This window comes from Pinus tabuliformis, chromosome J, assembly GCF_031772625.1.
Source record: "Pinus tabuliformis cultivar Carrire ecotype Pingquan chromosome J, CPIR1, whole genome shotgun sequence".
Classification (NCBI taxonomy): Eukaryota; Viridiplantae; Streptophyta; class Pinopsida; order Pinales; family Pinaceae; genus Pinus; species Pinus tabuliformis.
In genome coordinates this window covers 58,174,312-58,195,393 of record NC_142295.1, presented here as the reverse complement: position 1 = coordinate 58,195,393, position 21,082 = coordinate 58,174,312, and the positions used below count along the sequence as shown (strand labels likewise).

The 21,082-nt window shown below is 42.3% G+C and overlaps 1 protein-coding gene across 1 annotated transcript; it reads left to right on the top strand.

Moving 5' to 3' along the window:
• Positions 1–499: 499 nt before the first annotated feature.
• Positions 500–919, top strand: LOC149225494 (uncharacterized). Its single transcript, XM_089379950.1, has one exon. The coding sequence runs from the start codon at positions 500–502 to the stop codon at positions 917–919; it is 420 nt and encodes a 139-aa protein (XP_089236076.1).
• The last annotated feature ends 20,163 nt before the right edge of the window (positions 920–21,082 follow it).

The window sequence follows — 21,082 nt, the reverse complement described above, 5'->3', positions numbered from 1 at the left end:
CTGTGCCCATGGAGAAGTTGTTGAAAAAGGATGATACGTTCTGTTGGAATGATGAATGCCAGAAGAGCTTGGACATGCTGAAAGAGAAAATGGTCACCGCACCAATCCTAGTCTTTCCGGACTGGAAGAAGGAATTTCATGTGCATGTGGATGCCTCATGTATCGCGCTGGGGGCCATGCTGACACTGGCAGGTGAGGGGGAATTGGACCATCCTATAGCATTTGCAAGTAGGAAGTTGTCCAAGGCTGAGAAGAATTATTCCACTACAGATCACGAAGGACTAGCCATGGTATACATGATCCAAAAGTTTAGGCACCATTTTCTGGGTGGACATTTTAAGATGTATACGGATCATTCTATGTTAAAATACCTGGTTAATAATCCCGTGTTGGCGGGGAAGATCTGCAGGTGGTTGTTATTATTCGAGGAGTATGATTTTGAAGTTATTGTGAGCCTGAATGATTGAACACGGGATCATATCATCTGCCGCACATCGAAATGGGAGAGGAGCCCACTAATTTAGAGGAAGGACTTCCTGATGCACATCTCTTTGTGGTACGCATCACCGACAGTCACTTTGAATATATCATACAATTATTGATAACGGGGACTACTCCAGAAGGGTATACAAGCCAGCAGAAGAAGGAGTTAGTAGTGCGCGCAGCAGACTTCTTCGTTATTGCAGGACCTTTGTACAAAATAGGGTCGGACGAAATATTGCAACGTTATGTACTTGACTTTGAGCGAAGCAGCATCCTCATGGAGGATTATGGAGGAGCTGCAGGAGGACATTATGCAGGAAAAGCGACAGCACAGAAGGTTCTGTGTGTTGGGTTGTGGTGGCCAACTCTGCATAAGGACGTGAAAGAATATTGTAAGGCCTGTGATGCATGTCAAAGGACTGGCAGGCCATCGTGAAGGGATGAACTACTATTGACACCACCAGTGACATTACAATCGTTCGAGAAATGGACGATTAACTTTGTGGGACCAAATCAGCCTCCGGGAAAGAAAACAAGTGCATGGTACATCATCACCGCAACAGAGTACTTGACCAGGTGGGCAAAGGCGTAGCCTGTGAAGGACTGTACCAGGGCAACAGTAGTGAAGTTTCTTTTTGAATAAGTATTGATGAGATTTGGCTATCCAAAGATCTTGATGAGCGATCACTGTACGCACTTCCTGAATGAAACAATCAGCGCATTGACAGAAGAATTTCAGGTGTATCATTAGAAGAGCACACCCTATCACCCGCAAGCCAATGGGACGGTGCAAGCATTCAATAAAATACTAGAGAATGCACTAACAAAGGTCTGCAATGCTCAGAGAAATGACTGGGATGTGCATGTACCAGCGATGTTATGGGCCTACAGAACGACTTGCAAGAAGTTGACTAGGAAAATGCCTTTCAAACTTGTGTATGGCATAGAAGCTGTGATGCCAATGGAATACATTGTACCTAATCTACGCATAGCGGCACTCATAGGAACAGCAGACCGCAGAGCATTGGAAGGGAGGCTCATGGAGCTATCAGAGCTTGAGCAGGACTGATTTCTAGCTCGGTTTCATCAACAAGTTCAAAAGGAGTGCAAAAAGGCATGGAATGATCGGCACATTAAACTGTGCACCTTCCAAGTAAACGATTTGGTTTTTCTATATGATATCAAGTTTGATAAATTTCCAGGAAAATTTAGAATTCACTAGCTGGGGCCCTATGTCATCAAAGAGATTATTGACAGTAGAGCAGTTCAGTTGGTTAAGTTAAATGGGGAGCCCTTCCCAGGAAAGGTGGATGGTAGTTGATCGAAGCCATACACTGGTGATCCAGCTAGGTGACTATATGATGGAAGCATAGTCTTAGCGCTCCAGGCAACTGAAAGGAGGCACAGGACTATAAACTACACATCTCAGGTTGGGGAACTATGCGATGAAGAAACTGTGTGGAATGAGGAGATGTCACAGAGACCACACAAGCATGCAGAAGGCTACACTACCTGGGATAAAACTCGCAGGTCAGCCAAAAAGTGACCGTTAAAGTCACTGTTCATGATTTGACAATGAAAAAATAGCCAAATGGAGCAGGGGGGTAGCATTTAAGACGAAATTTATGGGCGAGATCCTTGAAAATTTGCCACCAATCTAGCATTAATGAACCGATTTTGGGGGGAATGATCCGATTTGAATTCAAAATGGTCTATAAATTACATGTGGCTTCCCAACGAAGAACACTTGGCATTTTGAGCATTGAGTTGTTGAGCTCTCAGACGCGTATGAACTGTGAATTCTTTGAAGCTCTGATAGTGAGTTTGACATTTGAGCAATTACCAAAGGAGACACAAGAACTATTGAATAGCGTCATGTCGACACCGACAGAAACCATAGATATTGGGGAAGCAATGACAGCCGAAGGGGTTGTGCCAGAGGTTTCTATGGAAGCAGAGGGAACTGCTCCAGAGGTTGCAGAGATACCCAAGTCACCACGGTCACCTAGACCAAGGCCTACCTAGACCCAGGATGGTGCGAAAGGAAAGCAGGCCATGACACCACCGGTGCATGCGTCACCTAGGAATAAACCCTCTAAAGGACAAGCCCACTGCTCAAGAAAAGGGAAAAACCATTAACCCGGAACTGGAGGAGGAAGAAATTGAGGATATCCTAATGGACAATGAGGATCTTGGGATAGACACAGAGGATGTTGAAGTTGAGGGTTCTGACCCCATTACTAAATTTCCTGAGTACGTCCCTCCGCGTAGGGGCAAGCCCAAGCTGCCTAAGGACATTGATGAGAGCAAGGTCACCTTGTACACACCTCTACTTCCAGACATGATTGTTTTTGAAGGACCGCGCTTGGGGCGGATTCCAATGTTGAATTTTGAGGACTGGGACTTAGCTGACACTGAGCGATTCCCTCATTTGGCGACAGACCAGTTGATGCACTGCATCCTCCATAAGACCACCGGGGTGACCGCGTTGGAACTGCGGAAGTGGCTCAAAGGAGTGGATAAGGCAAGCCTGCTCAACTTGCTATGGGTGTCGCACTACAATCGCACACCCATTACCTTGTTGGTAATCAAGCAGCTGTTGTGCTTGGTACATGATGGGTGTCTGTGGCTGGAGGAGCCAATACCCATCACTGATAGACTGATCCACAGAATCATGAGGCTTCCATATTCAGGGGAGAATCCGGCTATGATGTTTGGTGGAAAGGCGAGCGAACTGGCCCTCACAGAGGCCATGAAGAAGAAGTTCAGATTAGTAAAGAAGCCGCGCGGCTATGCGATTACAAGTATTTCCAACCCTACGGTCAAAGTGGCCACACAAATATTGGTAGGGAAGGTCATGTAGAAGTGTCGCTTTGATGAAGTACCGGTGCCTATCATAGCTCTAGCAGCCCAATGCGTGGAGGAGTTTCAGTTTAATATCGCTCGCTACCTTTGTGCTGAGTTCCTCGCAAACTGCCAAGAGGCATAGGATCTCAGCAAGAACTTCCACTATGTGTGACTCTTCCTTTCCATCATGCTGGTAGCCTAGGAGCTACCTTAAGACAATCAATTTCCTTCGGTCGCGAAATATGCTTCACTATGGGTGACTAAGGATCCTCAAGCACAGCAAGATCTTTTGGATCTTGATGGAGATGAACATGCACATGGCCAGCAACTGCAAGCCGCGGTTGTCGCCTACTGTCTTTGATAAATTGCAACCGTACGAGATATTTAAGGCTGATTTCCACCATGTATCCATAAGGGAGCGGAAGGACCCCGAGAATAAGTGGCATGCCTTGCCCTACTTAGCGAAGGATGATGTGATTCAAGCGGTTATTGACAGCTGATCGGAAGAATGTCATACTGCCTCAGACATAACGACGGGATCTAGCAAGACAGCCGCATAACGGAAGAAGGATGAAGCTAGGCTCAAGATGGAGCAGCTAGCAAAGAAAAGGAGAAAAGAGGTTGAGGATAAGGCTAAGGCAGACCACGCTGCCACACGGGAGACAGGTGCACAGACAGGAGGAGAGGAGCACGGCTTCGACAAAGAGAATTCACCCTCCCTAGAAGAAGAGGATGATCCGACAGAATAAGGAGGAGCGGACCTGCAGACACCTCCATTCTGTATCAAGCATCGAAGGGGACAAGAAAAATTAGGGTTGTGGAAGAAGTCCAAGGCCAACAAGATGTCCATGGACCCGATCACCCTAACAGAGGGGGATCTGAATGACATTGGAGATACAGTGAGGGATGCCATCGCAGAACTGTTGTAACAGTTTTAGTAGCAGTAGCAGCAGGCATTGGGGGCCATTCAGGTGAATCTGTGAGAGCTGCAAATTTGGGCAATACAGACCGGCACGGAATCCACCAGTTTGGCCATTGGTACTTCAGAAGCCGTCGGGATGTTGTTTGCGAAGGACTCCCAAACCATAGTGCTGCCAGATGGAGCACTGATGACAACGACCAAATTTGATAGGCCCTCTGTCAGCACACTCAAGGGAGTAGGACTGAACTTGGCAGCACTTCCTAGCAAGGCACTCCACCTACTGCAGGATGGGGTGATCGCAGAACTGAGGGCCCGTGAACAGCATGCTTTGCATGTGATTAGCGAGCAGAATATCAACAATACTCAGATGGGCATACAGCGAGACTCCACCCTCGGATCCATGATGGAACTCACTGACACGAATCAGCGCACGATTAAGGTCATGGAGGAAGCATGACGAATGGTCCCGGAGTTGGCCATTCCTACGGATGAGCTGGTAGATGTGCACGTTCGAAAACTCGCTACGAGGGTGCGCGAAGCTCGCACAAAATTGGTAAAGGTTTAGTTGGAGCTGAACCTCTAGATTGCAGTTCAAGGCCCAGCCTTTGACTCCATTGGAAGTCAAGGAGCAGCGCGCGACTACTATAACAGAGGAAATAGTGGCACTAGAAAGTGCAGTGGCGGACTACACAATGATTTTTGAATAGTCGTTCGAAGTACTAACCGGCCTACAAGAAGACCCTACTATGCAAAGGCTGGAAATAGAGGCGTGAGAGCTGCAGTAGTGCTACAATGAGGTAAAAGGGACAGCGTGTACTATTGCCCTCACACAGAGACTCACGAAGCCGTAGGAGGCCAAGGAATTGAAGGAGCAGGTAGATGCAGCTCAGCACAAAGAGGCAGTGCTGAAGGTGCACTTGAAGCATTGGTTGGATGAGGCCTACTTGATCACGGCCTCCATTGAAGTCAAGCTGGCTAGTTTGCAAGAGACTCAGCAGAAGCTTTAGGCTCACAATGTAGGGCCAACAACAGAGCAGTTGGTTGAGGAAATCAAGAAGGTGCTGTGTACTACATCGTCGAGGTAGCAGTCGTACAGGTTGAGCTGGGGGGTCTTCGCACCAAGATCTTTGCACCCGCAGAGTGACTCGAGGGCAATTCATCATGTTTGTGTTGGGGGCCTGTTGGGAACGGGTTCCCCCAAGAGGCAATTTTGGGGCTAAAAGCCCATGTTTTAGGACAGAAGGCCCAAATTTTGTAATAAAGATGTAAAGCCTCTGGATTTTGTGGTCGCAGAGTGTGAAGAGGTCAAAGGATTGTCCACCCCTGTTTTGTGAAGTCTCATGTCGGCTGTAAAGATCTACCCATGGTCCATAGACCATGGGATTGTATAAAAAGGGAAATTAGAAGAGTCTAAGGGAGTAGAAGAAGTAAGAAAGGTTTTGGGGTAAGAAGTTCTAAGTGTTCTCGGGTCTTAGCGTAGGTAGAGTCTCTGCAGCTAAGTGTGTAGAAGCCTAGGGTGGAAGTCCGCAGCTGAGTGCGTGGACCCCTGCAGCTGTGTGCATAGGGTGGATCGAGTCTGTACTGAAATTTAGATATCAATAAAGAGAAGTATTTTGTAAATCACTGTGTATTTTGTCTATGTTTTTGCATCTGATTATATTATGATGCAATCTGGGTTTACATTATAATGCTTATTTAATGCACGAATGTATTCAATTATATCTGTTAAATGAACACAAGAAATAATAAAAGATTACGTGAAGGTAGCTATAAATCCATGGTAGATTAGGTAACACTTAAGATAACTTGGGAACTTATATAGTAACGCAGTCACAGAGGTGCGTAAGTGCCTGGACCTCGGGTTAGGATTGCGCGAAGATCAGTTGGGTACCATCGCGGAGGTACTAAAGGACGGGAGGCAAGGAACATCGATAAGCCCTAAAAGCTTGTCGATCTGCACGAAGGCAGGATCAGGAAGTATAGACCGACATCACGCCCATCTCAGGGTGCGAAAACTTGGTTCCTGCATCCCCCCATACTGCTTCGGGTGAGACTTTGGTCCACCCTCCACAGGCTTATGCCGAAAGGGCCAGTGGTGTAGGGATTTGCTTTGCTAACTAACGCTGAACCTGGGTCAGGTCCCATCAAGCCAACACAGAGGTGCCAAATCAGTGTACCTGGATGCAATGGAGGCAAGAGTGCGCTTTTAGCAAGATGTCACCATTGAGCACACAGGCACCATAACAGACTACCAAGCTTGGCATCAATTCTCCACCGTCGATCATCACAAGGATGTCGAAGAGTTGGTCTTCCCACAGTTGTCTGATTCTTAGCGATATCTTGCATGGCTTTCTCAAGCCTATTTTGTCTCACATGGGTAAATGTGCAGATTGTAATGTAAGTACTTGTAAAAGTGAAAGACCAAGTGTCGATAGTAGAATGTAACAGTCATATAGTAGTTGAAGAGTCGTGAGGGTAGGTGAAGAGTCACAAAGGGGAATTTCAAGGGTCACCCCACCCTTTTCTATTTATAGAACCTCATAACTCATTGCACAGGATTTTTGGGAGCCAAGGTTCCTATACGTGTATCTTAGAGAAAGCTTGGAGTGTATTGTAACAAGCCTTGGCTTCTCCACAGTGCAGAGCTAGTATATCTCTTTGGAGGAGCAGGCGGCAGTGACTGTAACATTCCGCTGTCGAGACTAGTGGTTGGTCATAGTTGTATGTATGATTAGATCTTTCACTTTCTTAATATAACAAAGCCAACACGTTTCATGCATATGTTTTTATTGTATTTCAACTATCTTTGTTACTCTAATGATATATGTAGTTGTTGTTTATGCATGTATGTATGGACTTTTCTATATATGTTTGTATTATCCTTATCGAAATGTGATGTTGGTATAACCATCACTTTGGGTTGTTGGCTAACCTACTTTCCATCATGTGATGTATCTTTGATCGTGTGTTCCCTTCCAAGTTGCGTGCTATCACAGGTTTCCAAGGGGCACACTCATACACTCATTATGTGTGTTAGATCCATTTATGCACCTTCCTTGACTTGTTGCACATGTCACACCCTTGCTACCAACAAGAACATGTTACTCACCTTTGCATGAAACCGTGGTCAGGGCGATACCATATTACCCCACTGCTGGGACTCCTACACTAAACGGTCTGAGGTCTAGTTGGGATTTCTTACTAGGGAGATCCCCTGACATGTTGGCGGGTTTAGCACCGTTAACAGGTGGTATCACAACGAGGTTGCAGAACTGGACCTCGAGGTAATTGCATATTTTCATGAGTGCATGTCAGTTGTCTATATGCTATTATGCATGCATGTTAGCTAATTAGTGTTACAGTTATGATATCCATGTCTGAGATGGTATGCTTGTGAAAGAATAAGCCTACATTAGTGAGAATGGTTACAACTATGTAAGCTAAGCGTCGTCAAAAGAAAGGTTCTTTTTTTTGTAGTACATATTTCCAGTGACAAAGGGAAGGAAGATGACGATGATGAAGTCATGAGGAAGTATCATGTCTTATAGTAGTTTTAGGATACGTTTCTTGCAAATATTCTATAGATGTCACCTCACAGGAAGGTGGATTTCTTTGTTGAGTTGATGTTGGGGGTAGCACTCGCATCTAAGTCACCTACAGGATGAGCATGCCCGAGTTGGTGGAGTTAAAGTTGCAGTTTAAAAGAGATTCTTGTTAAGGGATACATAAGGCCAAGTGTGTCTCCTTGGGGTGTCCCAGTATTGTTTGTAATGAAGAAGAACAGTACTGTCATATTGTGCATTAATTATAGGCATTTGAATAAGGTGACTATGAAGAACATGTATCCATTTCCACAAATTGATTATTTTTTCGATCGGTTGAAGGGAGCTGTGGTATTTTCAAAGATTGATTTGAGATCAGGATATCATTAGGTGCGCATCAAGGAAGAATACATCTACAAGATTGTATTTTGTACAAGGTATCAGCACTGTGAGTTTGTCGATGTTCGTATTGGTGTTACCAATGCTCCATCCACCATCATGTGTTTGATGAACAATGTGTTATGCCCTAATCTAGATAAGTTTGTGATAGTATTTTTTGATGATATATTGGTATATTCAAAGAATGAGGAGGATCATGCAGTCTTAGATTCATTACTTGGGACATGTTGTTTCCAAGTAAGGGATAACATTGGATCCAAAAAAGATAAAGTCTATCATGGAGTGGCCAACTTTGAGGAATGTGGATGAGGTTAGATCATTGATGGGACTAGCAGGTTATTATAGGAGGTTCATCAGGAACTTATCCAAGATTGTCTATCCTATCACATTTTTGCAGAGGAAAGGTAAGAAGTTTGAAAGGAATGTTGACTGTGTAACTAGTTTTGATCATCTGAAGTATTTTCTTACCAATGCTTTGGTTTTGAATATTGTTGATCTTGATAAGAAGTTTATGGTTTATATAGATGCTTGCAAGGAAGGACTTGGTGGAGTCCTGATGTAGTAAGGGCAGGTGGTTTTCTATGAATCAAGGAAGTTGAATACGCATGAGATGTTGGCATGAATTTGACAACATGGCAGAGACCCTAGGTTTAGGCAGAAGGGCCAACAAGGCTCTGCTGTAGTCTAGAGAAACGCCAGAATTTTCACCTTACTCAAAGAGGGTAAGGAGTCTCACCCAAGGCATGTCTTGACTGAAGTTAGAAGGGGAAGAATGAGGTACCAAGGGAATCACGACAAAAAGATGATAGTGTCTCGGAGCAAGAAATAATCCACATTAATCCAATCATATTTCTCTACTTAGATACTCTTAAGGAACCATACAACTTATAAGCATCCATTCAAAAAATTTAAAGAACCAACATAGAACTCAATAACACATTGTTGATCAAACTATCTCTTTCATTAAGCTTAACATAAGGAAATACATACAGAATTACAAGAGGCTCGAAGCATGATCATCAAGAGCATAAATATCAAAACCCACAGGAACAGACATAGACAGAACAAGGAACAATTCATGCCTTCCACAACTCAATAAATCCCTACTGATCCCTGACTTTCTCAACTGATCAACATCCAACCATTTCTCACCCTCCCTTCTACCTTTTATCTTCTGCCCTGCGCTGAGACTGCTAGTTCCACTTATCTTTCGCTCGACTAGATTTATCCTTGGCTTCCATTGCTGTCCCTTTTCTCGGTTGCTCCTGCTCTTCTCCACCACCTTCCCACAACTATCGGTTCCCTTTTGGTCCCTGTTCCCCCCCTTGGTTGTCAATTCCGTAACCCAATGGTCATTCGTGCCACCTGTCCCTAGCTCTTATTTCCGCAAAAACTCAAAAATAAGGCCTCGACCACAGTTCATTGACTCGTCCCCGAGTTAATCAAACCTGGGTGTTGTCTCTCTGCTTGTTGTCACCTATGTTGATGCTTCTGTCGATGCCTATGCTGATGTTGCTTCCTGTTGTGTCGGCCTTGTTTCTTGTTGTGCATTTTCTACTTCTTGTTAGCCTTATTTTCCAAATGAAGGCCCCAACAACGGTGCCAAAAATTGATGAGCCCAAGTATTGTAGCAAGAATGTTGCAACTTCCAAAGCTACCAACTTTACTTTATCAACCTGGTGTTTCTTATAAACTTAGAGGTGATAGTGCTATAAACACATTAGATGCATCATTCTACTCATGCCACCCTCAACTAGATCACTTGATCATTAAGGTGCTAGACCATCCTTCTACTTAACTGAAAGGAGTCTAACTACTAAAAGCATAATGTAAAGGCTAGTCCTAGTGCAGAGAAAGTAAATGCTTTTCAACTCAGGAAATGAAAGCTGCCAACCTGTAAATGCTATGAAATGACACAAATCTTATGCTAATTTGCAGAAAGTAAACTATGCTAACTTGGACTCAATCATCTAGCTATCAGGGTTTCTTGAAAACAGAAGATTATTCTACCATTACATAATTCAAGAATGCATGTATTGATTATCTAACTCACACTTGCAGAGTAAATAAAGCCCTATTTCCTAAATTTAGAAATAAAATAATTAATGTTATCTGATATTGCAGGAAGGAAAAAGGAGTGAAAGGACTAGTCTAGGTGGAACTTATGGTCATGAAGTCCAACCTGAGGGGTGTAACTATTCCTAAACTTGGCTAGGCTATCATTGCAAGTCAAACCAGGGTCAAAACATGCTGTTATAGGTGAGCTACATGATGTTGCTACAAGATGTCCTCTACTGCTACAGGATGTCCTGTACTACTACAGGATATCCTAAAATGTTACACGAAGTTGGTTGAGAGGTTTTGGAGAGTAAAAATGGTGATATGAATGGTTGGAAGGGTGTACGACAGTTCATGACAGTGTGGGGAAGGTGATCTTCACCCATGGAAAATCCCATTACTTCAAGAAGGTTGGATTTGGTTAAGATGACTTGCTCATGGTGACCTGAAAACATAGGCTTAGAACATGGGTTCACATGCATCAATAGAAGGGGGAGAGGACCTAAAAGGAATTGGTGGAAAGGATCATCTCCTACAAATAAACAATCCTGGCATAATACCTACACTTATTACTTTTTATTTGCAAATTGTTTTATGTCAATATTGAAAACATGAATTGAATTTGGAAAAACTAATCTAACTACTGCTAAGAACTTGATTGATGAAATGAAATATCTTCTAGCCTACAACAATCAGGATAAGAAAAAGAACAAGTGTAACTCTTCCCAGGAAATCATAAACAACTATCTAACTATTGACGGTGTTGGACCCGCAAACATGTCAAGGGGATCTCCCCAGTAAGAAGTCTCAATTACACCTTAGACTGTTTGGTGTAGGAGTCCCAGCAGTGGGTCATATGTTAATGCCTTGACCACGATGTTTCATAGAGGCAAGTAAGATAACTCTGTCAGTAGTAAGGATGTGACCATTGCAGTGAGTCAAGGAAGGTGAATGAGAGGTTCTAACACATGGGGGGTGAGATGAGTGCACCCCTTGGTAACCTGTAACAGTACTCAACTAGGAAGGGAACACACGAGCGAAGATGCATCACAAGCTGGAAATCAGGTCAGCCAATAATCCAAAGTGATGGTTAAACCAATTGCTCATTGGCAACAAGATTCATATAATTGCATACAAAGCAGTTCATACACAACTACATAAGTTAAACAACATACATTTCTAAGAAACCGGAACAGTCCAACTACAATAACAACATATGCATGAAAATGTGTTGGGTCTTATCATACAAAGAAGTGTAAGTCCCAAGCATACAATACATCCATGTAAACCTACTAGCCCCAACAGTGGAATGTTACAGCAACAATCGCCTACTCCTCCAAAGAGATGAACTAGCTCCGTGCAGTGGAGAATCCAAGGCGCATTACAATACTGTCCAAGCTTTCTCCAAGATAGTCTTATCAGAAGCTTGGCTGGCCAAAAGCCTATACAATGAGTTATGAGTGACTATTTAGAGAAAAGGGTGGGGTGACCCTTGACATTCCTCTTTGTGACATTTCATCTACCCTCATGACTCTTCATCTACTCTATGATTGTTACATCCAACTATTGACACTTAACTTACACTTGAGATGGCGTTACATTACAATGCACATGTACTCATGTGACGCAACATGGCTTCAGCAAGCCATGCAAGACATCACTGAAACTTGTTCCATTGTGATGAGACCAACTCTTTGGCATGCTTGTGATGGTGAAGGTGGTGAGCTGATGCCAAGCTTGGTCATTCTTGATGGTGTGCATGCACCTCATGGTGACATCTGGCTGAAGCGAACTCTTGCCTCCATTACAACCGGTGCATTGGTTCGGCTCCTTCATCCAACTCGTCTGCTAACATGCGCATGGTCTTCTTAGGTGCATATGAACCCGAAACACACTGATGCATAGTGTTTGTGTTGATCTTCAAGTGTGTTTTGGTGGTCATGCGCATCAACTTGCCAAAGTACATGTTTAGCTCCATTTGGACTTGCTTCTTATCTTTGCCTTGGTGAGTGTGCTGAATGGGTTGGATTGCATGCGTGTGCACAATAACATGCATTTTGTTGAATCCATTGCATGTGATCAAAAAAAATTCCCACCATGTTTGCTTTGTGCCAACTGTTGGGATAGATCTTTAACTTGTACGGGCATAGTTTCATCCGTGAGTGCATGTTGCGCCCACTGTTGTTCTTGTTCCTGCTGCAACTCATTCTTCTGTGTGTGCAACTTCTTGAGTTGCTACTTCAACACATGCAACTCCTTCTTTGTTCCATTCTCTGTCTTCGCGTGATCTTCATGGCACACCATCACCTCATAGCCTGAGTCTCCAAATTTGCTTTCATCGTCAATGGATCTGCTTGATCTTACAACTTTGTTCTGCCTCTATGTTGTCAACAACCTTTCTCTTACATTCACAGCATTCATTGTGTTCGTTGTATTCACTGCATTCTTTGTGTTCGTTACATTCGCTGGCTTCATTGCATTCATTGCGTTCGTTGCATTCATTGCGTTCGGTGTGTTGCCTTCAACTGCTATTCATGATGCTGCTCGCTGTGATATCTTGATTTTCTTGTCTACAAACAACTTGATATCTTCGTGAGTAGGCAAGCTCATAAACATTTGATCGACTGCATCTCCAGGTGTGCTCTAAACAATGTCTTTGACTCTGCCCTCTTGGAAACCATTGTACCTGCACTGCTGAGAGGCAGATGAACACCTGCAATACCTGGAGACATGGCAATACTCATGGCAAGCAATCTGTTAGTCAAAAACCAAAATGAACTTGAGAACTGACTTTCAACATATATGTGTTACTGATCATGAAGGTTGCGGAATTTTGGCTAGGAGGTCAGGAGATTGACTGCCAAGACTACAAAAGGCACAGTCTGGGCTATTGGGACACTGGATGATTATTGGAACTGCACAATGCACAGTCCAGTCTGGCCGCTGACTGCTGGAATTGCGCAATATGCAATCTCAGTTGGCAATGGTTGCAGGCTGAGTAACTGTAATGCGCAATTTTCTGGGCCAGCAGTCATTGTTCCTCAGAAATGTGCATAATAGTCCTAGAGGACAGTGCCTAGGTGGAAATGTACATTTATGTAGAGGAAGATAAAGCCTTCCTTCCCCAGATTGCGCAATTTCGTCTCAGTGAAGGCAAAGTACGGACCAAGGTTGGTTCGACTCGCCAACAGGAAACTGAAAGCAAATATGACAGTGGATGCATAGCGACACTTAGTGAAAGTAGAAGTAATTGACATTGCATGGAAACATGAATAAAAGATTCAGTAAACAGATCAACATGAATGTGGGTGAAGCGAGTCACCAAATCAGCGACCGTTCGTGAAAAATAGTTTCATGCATGTGACAGCAGTGAGATAGCAACGAAAACTGAGACAGTGCTAGGACAAGCTAATATACATGTAAAAGACAGCAAGCATTCAAATAAAACAAGAAAATAGTACTCATACAAGCGAAAACACAAAAGGCAACATAAATGCAACACAAGTCATGGAAAGTGGGCTTAACCCAAAACAACTAAGCTAAATGTGCTGACAGCTCCTAGATGTGATGTGAGATGTTAGAGTTGCAAGGTTGATGTGAGGGATGAGCTCTGTAGCGTCCGGCTGATGATTTTTTATAACATCAAAGTTTTGATGTCCATGCCAAAAATCTAGGGAAAGCGACCCTTGGTGGGAGGTTTCTGAAGTGATCCTTGCATGTAACCTCCAACTGCTAAAAGTAGATCCCTAAATCAAGGGATGCCTTTGCATGCTGCCTTGGGAGAAGCAGCCCATGCATGCAAGTCTGTTTTTCTCAGTCCCGGAGGGAACCAATCAACTCAGTTGCACATGCAAGAGGTTGTTCGACTGCTGGGAAAAAATGTGCATTTCTAGCTGGGAGCTGGGCTGGCTGCCCAGGAGATTTGTGCAATTTCTAGACAAAGAAACTGACTGCTGCCCAGATTTGCACAAATTCATGGCTGAGCAACCCTGCTAGGGAAAATTGTGCAATTTTCACTGTGAGTGTTGACTTCAAGAATTGCACAATTTTGGAGACCAGTAGACTGCCAGTCAGGATTGCGCAATTTTTGGAGGGAAGGCTGGTTGCCCTCCAGAATTGCGCAATTTCTTGGGGAAGCTTCTCAGCTTGCAGCTGGACCAAGTCTGATTGATCAGCCTATGAGGGGAATGCATCAAGCTATGATCGATATGCTGCCTTTGTGCAAGCAAAACACTAAAGCTTGTGAACATGATGAAGCAAGGCAAGCTGCTATGAAAAGTTTGTGGGGAGGCTCCAAAAAGAGGCTAAGGTAAAATTTTGGAGGGTGGTTGTAGCCGCTACAACACTGAGTAATGCTACAAGTTTATTTATGCAATTGACAAGAAATAGAACATTTTTTTTGTGTTGTGAGAGTGGGGTCCTCTAATCAGGATCCCATGAGGGAGATGAGATATGGGTCATTGTCTTTTGATGTATTTTACTCTATTACACTACAACAACTAATTTATCCTCTAAGCTAATGGAAGCATGAATAAATCAGCAACTTAATCAATATTTTAAGCTAAAAGAGACATGAATAAACTACAGCAACTAATAAATATTCTAGCCTAAGAATATAGATACAAGAGAGGAACTTCTGCTGCTAGGGTTGGGCCCTAACCCAAGAGCTTTAGCCCTCTGAGTCAACTCAGTATTGGATCAAAACAGAACTTATCATTATCATTCAAAAAGTGACGAAAACATCATAACAATAACAGTCAAATGTGCTTCCTTAATGGCCTCTTGGCTACAATAAAAATTAACATCCTAATGAGTCTCTTAGCTAGTTTATTTATACAAAAATGGAGCTACCAACAACTCCCTAGAAAATAGGGATATTTGCCTTCCTAACTCGAGAATAGGTGAAAGGAAAGAAAACCTATTCTAATTACATAAATCAAATATCATGAAATAAATATCAATAATTACCTTTCAAAGAGCTCAAATCCATTGACAGAGTTCATTGGATGTGGCAATCAAGAAAATCATCATTGTATTATCCATTCCATAAATCTATCCATTAACCCAAATTGTTGAGATGTTTTGCAGGGCTAAAAGCCAAGTCCTAAGTGGTATTTAATCTTCACTAATCATTGATTTAGAGCCTAGGAGTGATGATTCGACCCTAAGGGACAAAAACCAATTTCTTTGAGAAAATTTGGGCAAGTATATACATGCTGGAAGAGTGCTACAGGAAGTTACAGGTGCTGCTACATGAAGTTACAGATTTGCTAGAAAAAGATATTATTCACCGAATGACAAAGAAAATAAAATCCAAATTGGATGGGACAAAAAAATTTATTGACTAGGATGTCCTAGGTCTCCATTCAAAGTGGAATCATTGAAAAATGTCCCTGTTAACACATGCTAAAAAATAGCAGAAAATTACTAGTCTAAAATCTAGAAATACGAGAACTAGTGAGCTAGTTAATCTATCAAATGCCTAACCTAATCAAGTGAAAATGAAATGGGGTAAATTTTATTATCAACTGGAATTTTTTTATGATATAATTCAAGTGTAATCAACTCGATTGAAGCTTGTTAGCATGTTCTAAAAAATAGCATAAATTTACTATTATTTGCCACAAGGGACTTCCAGAAATTTATATTTGGGAATAAGAAAACTAATCCAAGTAGCTCAATGATTACTATGACATTCCAAAGTTGCTCCAAAGATGATATCATGTTTTTGATCCTACAAAAGGACGTACTTCAACCATTTAACCCAATCCTACAACAAGAAATCATCAATACTAAATGCAAAAATAGAAAAAACAAAAACAAGAGATGCATGTGAATAAGAAGTGAAAGGAAGAAAAGTAAATGATACAAAAGGGCCCTGAGGCTCCTCGAATGGCCAAGCCCAAGGAAACTCAGATTCCTATGAATGAGACCAATATCTAGAAGGTGAAAATGGTACCAATCTTCATTATTTTCATCAGTACAATTACATCCCCACAAGAAATGAAAGTGGAGCTTCAGAAATACAAGTGTTCTCCACAAGAAGACTAAGAAAAATCTACACATCCCTAATTGTTCTAAGTAAGAGGGTTTTTAGTGTGTCAGGTCCTAAATGATGTAATTTTCCCTCTTAACATTATACATGAACCTCTCTATTAGATCCTCAAGGCTCTCATCTTCTTTTTGATTCATTCTAAATATTTCTTCTTTAAGATCATGATCTTTATCTTTTTCTAGAAATATCTTTTGCATATCATTCCATGATATTATTGAATTGGTCCCTAAACTCATCAACCATTTAAGAGCTCTATCCTTCATTGTTGTCAGAAACAATCTCAATTTCTAAGTGTTTAATATGTAACCATAATATCTACAAACAATTTCAAATTCAAAGAAAAAGGTTTTCAGATCCTCTGACCTTAGACCATGAAAGTTTGGAAGAAAAGATGGAGGGATGTTCTTCATGTGCACACTAACATTAGTATATTGAATGGGAAATACAAGAGGATATTCTTCATTGTCATCAATTCCATCCATTTATTCTACCTTTTATGTCACCTCTTCTTCTACTACTTGCAAAAGTGGATGGTTGTGTGGCTCTCACTACACCACGTGATCAAATAGGGGAGGTTGGTGTTGGAGAAGTATTTTTTTTTTCATAAAAAAAAAATGAATTAGAATGCTAATGTAATGCAAGATGCCTAGTGCAATGTTTGTGTTTTTGTAGAAAGTAAAAATAAATGAATCAAGTAGAGAAGCAAACAGTGCATACTTTGACACCTCCGAGTGTGAAGGATTTCCTTTTGATGTGTATATTGTGTCATGCTTTCTATCTTCGTTGCTCGATTGATTGGTGAAAATTTGCTAAGAACCTGGCCTTGTCCAGTTTTGATAGTTCTTCTAGTCGCTTTTGTAGAGACTCATCTTTTTTCATCCTTGTGGCCTACGGCGATGAAGATGTTAGGGATCACGAACTCTATAGGCGCAATAGCTTCTCAGCCATATACCAACTAATGGTGTCTGCTTGTGTAATCTCTTAATTGTGTGTGGTATGCCCAGAGCGCGGCTGGCACTCTTTCGTCCCAATCATCCCAATTTTCCGAGCATACCTTGGTTAAGCCCTTCTCAAGTATCTTGTTAAATGCCTCTATTGTTCCATTAGCCTGTGGATGATATGGGCTGCTCTTGTGGTGTTGAATCAGGAAGTTCTACAATAGAGAGGCGATTGTTTCATTAATGAAATGAGTTCTTTGGTCACTTGTCAGGATTCTCGGGCACCCAAACCTTGAGATGACATTTTCAAAGATGAATCTTACTGCTGTGTCCATTGTACAGTCTTTTTTGGTGCCACCTTAGGTCATCTCGTGAGATACTTGGTCATCGTGACGATGTACCTTGCCTAGGTTTGATGTGATTGTGAATTGATTAGACTGATGAAATCAATTTCCCACTTTTCAAATATTTGTAAAGCGCATACTAGTTGTAGTGGGATTTCATCACGACGCGATGGTTTCCCAACCCTCTCGCAAACATCATATCATTTAGCAAATTCCTTAGCGTCCTTGTATATTGTTTGTCACCACAAGCCTGCTTGCAACAATTTCCTTGTGGTTTCCTTCCCTCCTACATGGCTGCCCTCAACTCCAGAGTGGAATTCCCATAAAACTTCTTCACGCTCGTGCTGGAGTACACATCACCGCAACACCTAATCCAATCCAACTTGTACAGGTAGCCTGTAATAAGATTATAGTCAATTGCTCGCACAACCATGTATCTCCTTTGCATCACTGTGTACTCTTCTAGGAATTTCCCTGTGGTTAGGAATCCCATGATCTCCTCTAAGTAGTCGAGTATTGCTTCAACTCTGAATAAATCAGTATTTAGTAGTTGACATCCAGGGAGCCCCCACTTTCCCCCGATTCCAATCTAGACAGGTGATCAGGTCCGACGTTCAATCGTCCGGGTTGATGATTACCTCAAATGTGAACTCCTGGAACAGTAGAAGCCATTTGCATATCCTCCCTTCTAATATCAGCTTGTTGACTAGGTATTTCAATGTAGAGTGATCTGTGAATAACTTCAACGAGCACCCCAAAAAATAATTCCTAGACTTCTGTAAGGAACACACCATGGCTAGTGCTTCTCTGTCGATTGTGGTGTAGTTATTCTCTGCGGTGGACAATTTCATGCTGGCAAAGTAGATGGGATGGTTTAAGTTTCGTTCTCCCGGTTGCGCCAGCACTGCCCCGAGAGCAATGCCATATGCGTTGATATGTACGTGGAACTTCTTATTCCAATCAGGGTATACTAAAATTGGAGCACTTACTAGCTTCTCCTTCAGTATGTTTAATGTAATTTGACTGTCTTCCGACCATGTGAATGCTTTCGCTTTCCTGAGAAGCTTTTCCATTGGGACGGTGATGGAAGCATAGTTCCGAATGAATCTTCGATAATACCCTGTGTGGCCCAGTGTCGATTGTAACTACTTCACATTGGATGGCGGTTCTATGTTTATAATTTCCGCAATATTGGCTGGGTCCACATATAATCCCTCCTTGCATATAATGTGGCCTAGCAGTGTGTTGAATGGTACTGCGAATATACACTTCTTCATGTTCAAGAAGATCTGTAATTACCGGCAACGATAAAACATTACTCTGAGTGGTTGGCATGCTTCTTCAATAGGTTGTATATTGTCCAGTCATCCATGTATACCTCCAGGAATCTATGAATGTAATCTTTGAATGCGGCTATAACGATCTAGGAGAATATAGAAGGTGCATTCTTGAGGCCAAATGGCATCACGTGGTAAGCATATTATGTGCACTCTGTGGTGAAAGTGGTCTTCCTTTTGTCCTGTTCAGCTATTTTGACCTGATGGTACCCTGAAAATCTATTTGTGAAGGAGTATGCTTCATTCTCGCAACATTGTCTAGGACCTCATCGCTGAAGGGTGTGGGGAATGGGTCATGTACGAAAGCGTTGTTAAGGCTACGATATTCTACTCATACCCTTATCTTTGTGGAATTTTTCTTATTCTGTATCACTATTGGGTTGAGCCATTCTACCTCATCTAGAGGGAAAATAATTCTTGCTTCTGGCATTTTGTGTATTTCCTTCTTGACCTTCTCCTTTACTCTTGGGTTTAGCCTATATGGTCTATGTTTCACTGGCTTGGAATTGGTTTTAAGATGATCTTCATTTCCCCAATGTCCCCCTTAATTCCTGTTAACTCTATAACCGAAGTTGTAAATAAGTCCTCATATTCCCATAAAAGATCAAAAATTTCCCTTGTCATGTGCTCATCCAAGTAGACCCCTATTGACACCATGTTGGGCTTATCCTCCACGCCAATGTTGTGCTTCTTCAGTTTTACTAGGAGAAAGTGCAGAGCATCCTTTACGGGTCCTTCTTGGATATCCCTCTCCCTTTCAATCTCATGAAATGTAAGGAGCCTCAACCCTTCCAGGCTGTCCTCCTCCGAATCGGTGTTCACCTTCCCGCAGACCATGGTTTTTGGGTATCCTGACTCATAAAAGTACTGCAAGAACCTCTCATTGATACATGCTTCCCATAATTGGCCTGAGTTGAAGAGGATCATTTTAATGGCATACATAGCCATAGCCAGTTGCCTATCACTATCCTTAAATTAGAAGTTAGTACTGAATTTTTTTGCCATGGAGTTCCAATCTCCCGTTTGTCTTCGTATCTCTTCCTGTATGTACCACGCTTGAGGGATTGTGCCTAAGGTGTGTATGAACATGTGTACCCATAATTAATTTGGAACTCTTTCTTTGTTCCATCTATCTATGCATTTTTCCAGGTGTTGTCGGGGATCTGAGTTGCCCCTGTAGTTGATCTCTTGTGGGCTATTCCCCGTCTACTTGAACATTTCCCTCATGACCCTCTTGATTTTTCCCCAATCATGGAGGTTTTTCAGGTGCACTCCCCACTAGCTTGCCTACGTGGCTTGCAATGCAATGTCTAACAACAATATTTTGTGGCTTTCCATTACATATTTATCAATTTTACTGAGAAATATGTCTACTGAATCTATGCCATGGAAAGTGGGAAAATCCCTTACCTCTGTTCCAATCAATTGATGTGGCATATCATAGCACAGTGTCTGGTATCAACTTCATATCTGCCCTAATTCCATGCAGCCCATGCCGCCTCAAAACCAACTTCCGAACTTTGTATACTCCTCTAGCTAACTGACCCTTCTGTTGTGGGGTTGATGTAATCTTCCCTCTTTCCTATTATCATCTGGTAGAGTTGGTCTAGAATTCCTCGGTCGTTTCTATCATCTACTAGTTTTGTGGATCTAGGTCCCTAATACTAGTCTAGTGGTTGGATGACTCGTACTCCCTCCACTTCAAAGATCATCATCTCCTTCTTTAGGTCCATAACGACATAGTTTTCATAGGCCCAGTCAATACCTAGCAATGTTGGGTAAGGATCTTTGTCTCCCATGATATCGATCACTTCAAAATCCAAATGTGTCTTCACCCCCACCACATCAACTTCTATTTCCTCCAGACTCCCAATCGGTACTATACAGTACTGATTGGTCATCTGCAATTGGATTGGTGAGAACTCCAATTGTGGTTTTCCAAGTTCCTATCACGTCTTCCTTGGTAGAATATTAACGTTAGAACTCAAATCTAACATAGTATCTTTAATTTGAAACCTCGTGACCTACGCATCAATCATGAACTCCCTGCCCATTCTCTTCGTATTTCTCCTTACTCACCTTATGTGTCTCTCATGCAATTTCGTTGAGACATTCCCTTCTCCAATATAATCCTCTGAGAGGACTACTTTCAGACTT

Coding starts and splice junctions, on each gene's coding strand:
- LOC149225494 (XM_089379950.1), top strand. CDS start 500: ATGGGAGAGGAGCCCACTAATTTAGAGGAAGGACTTCCTGATGCACAT.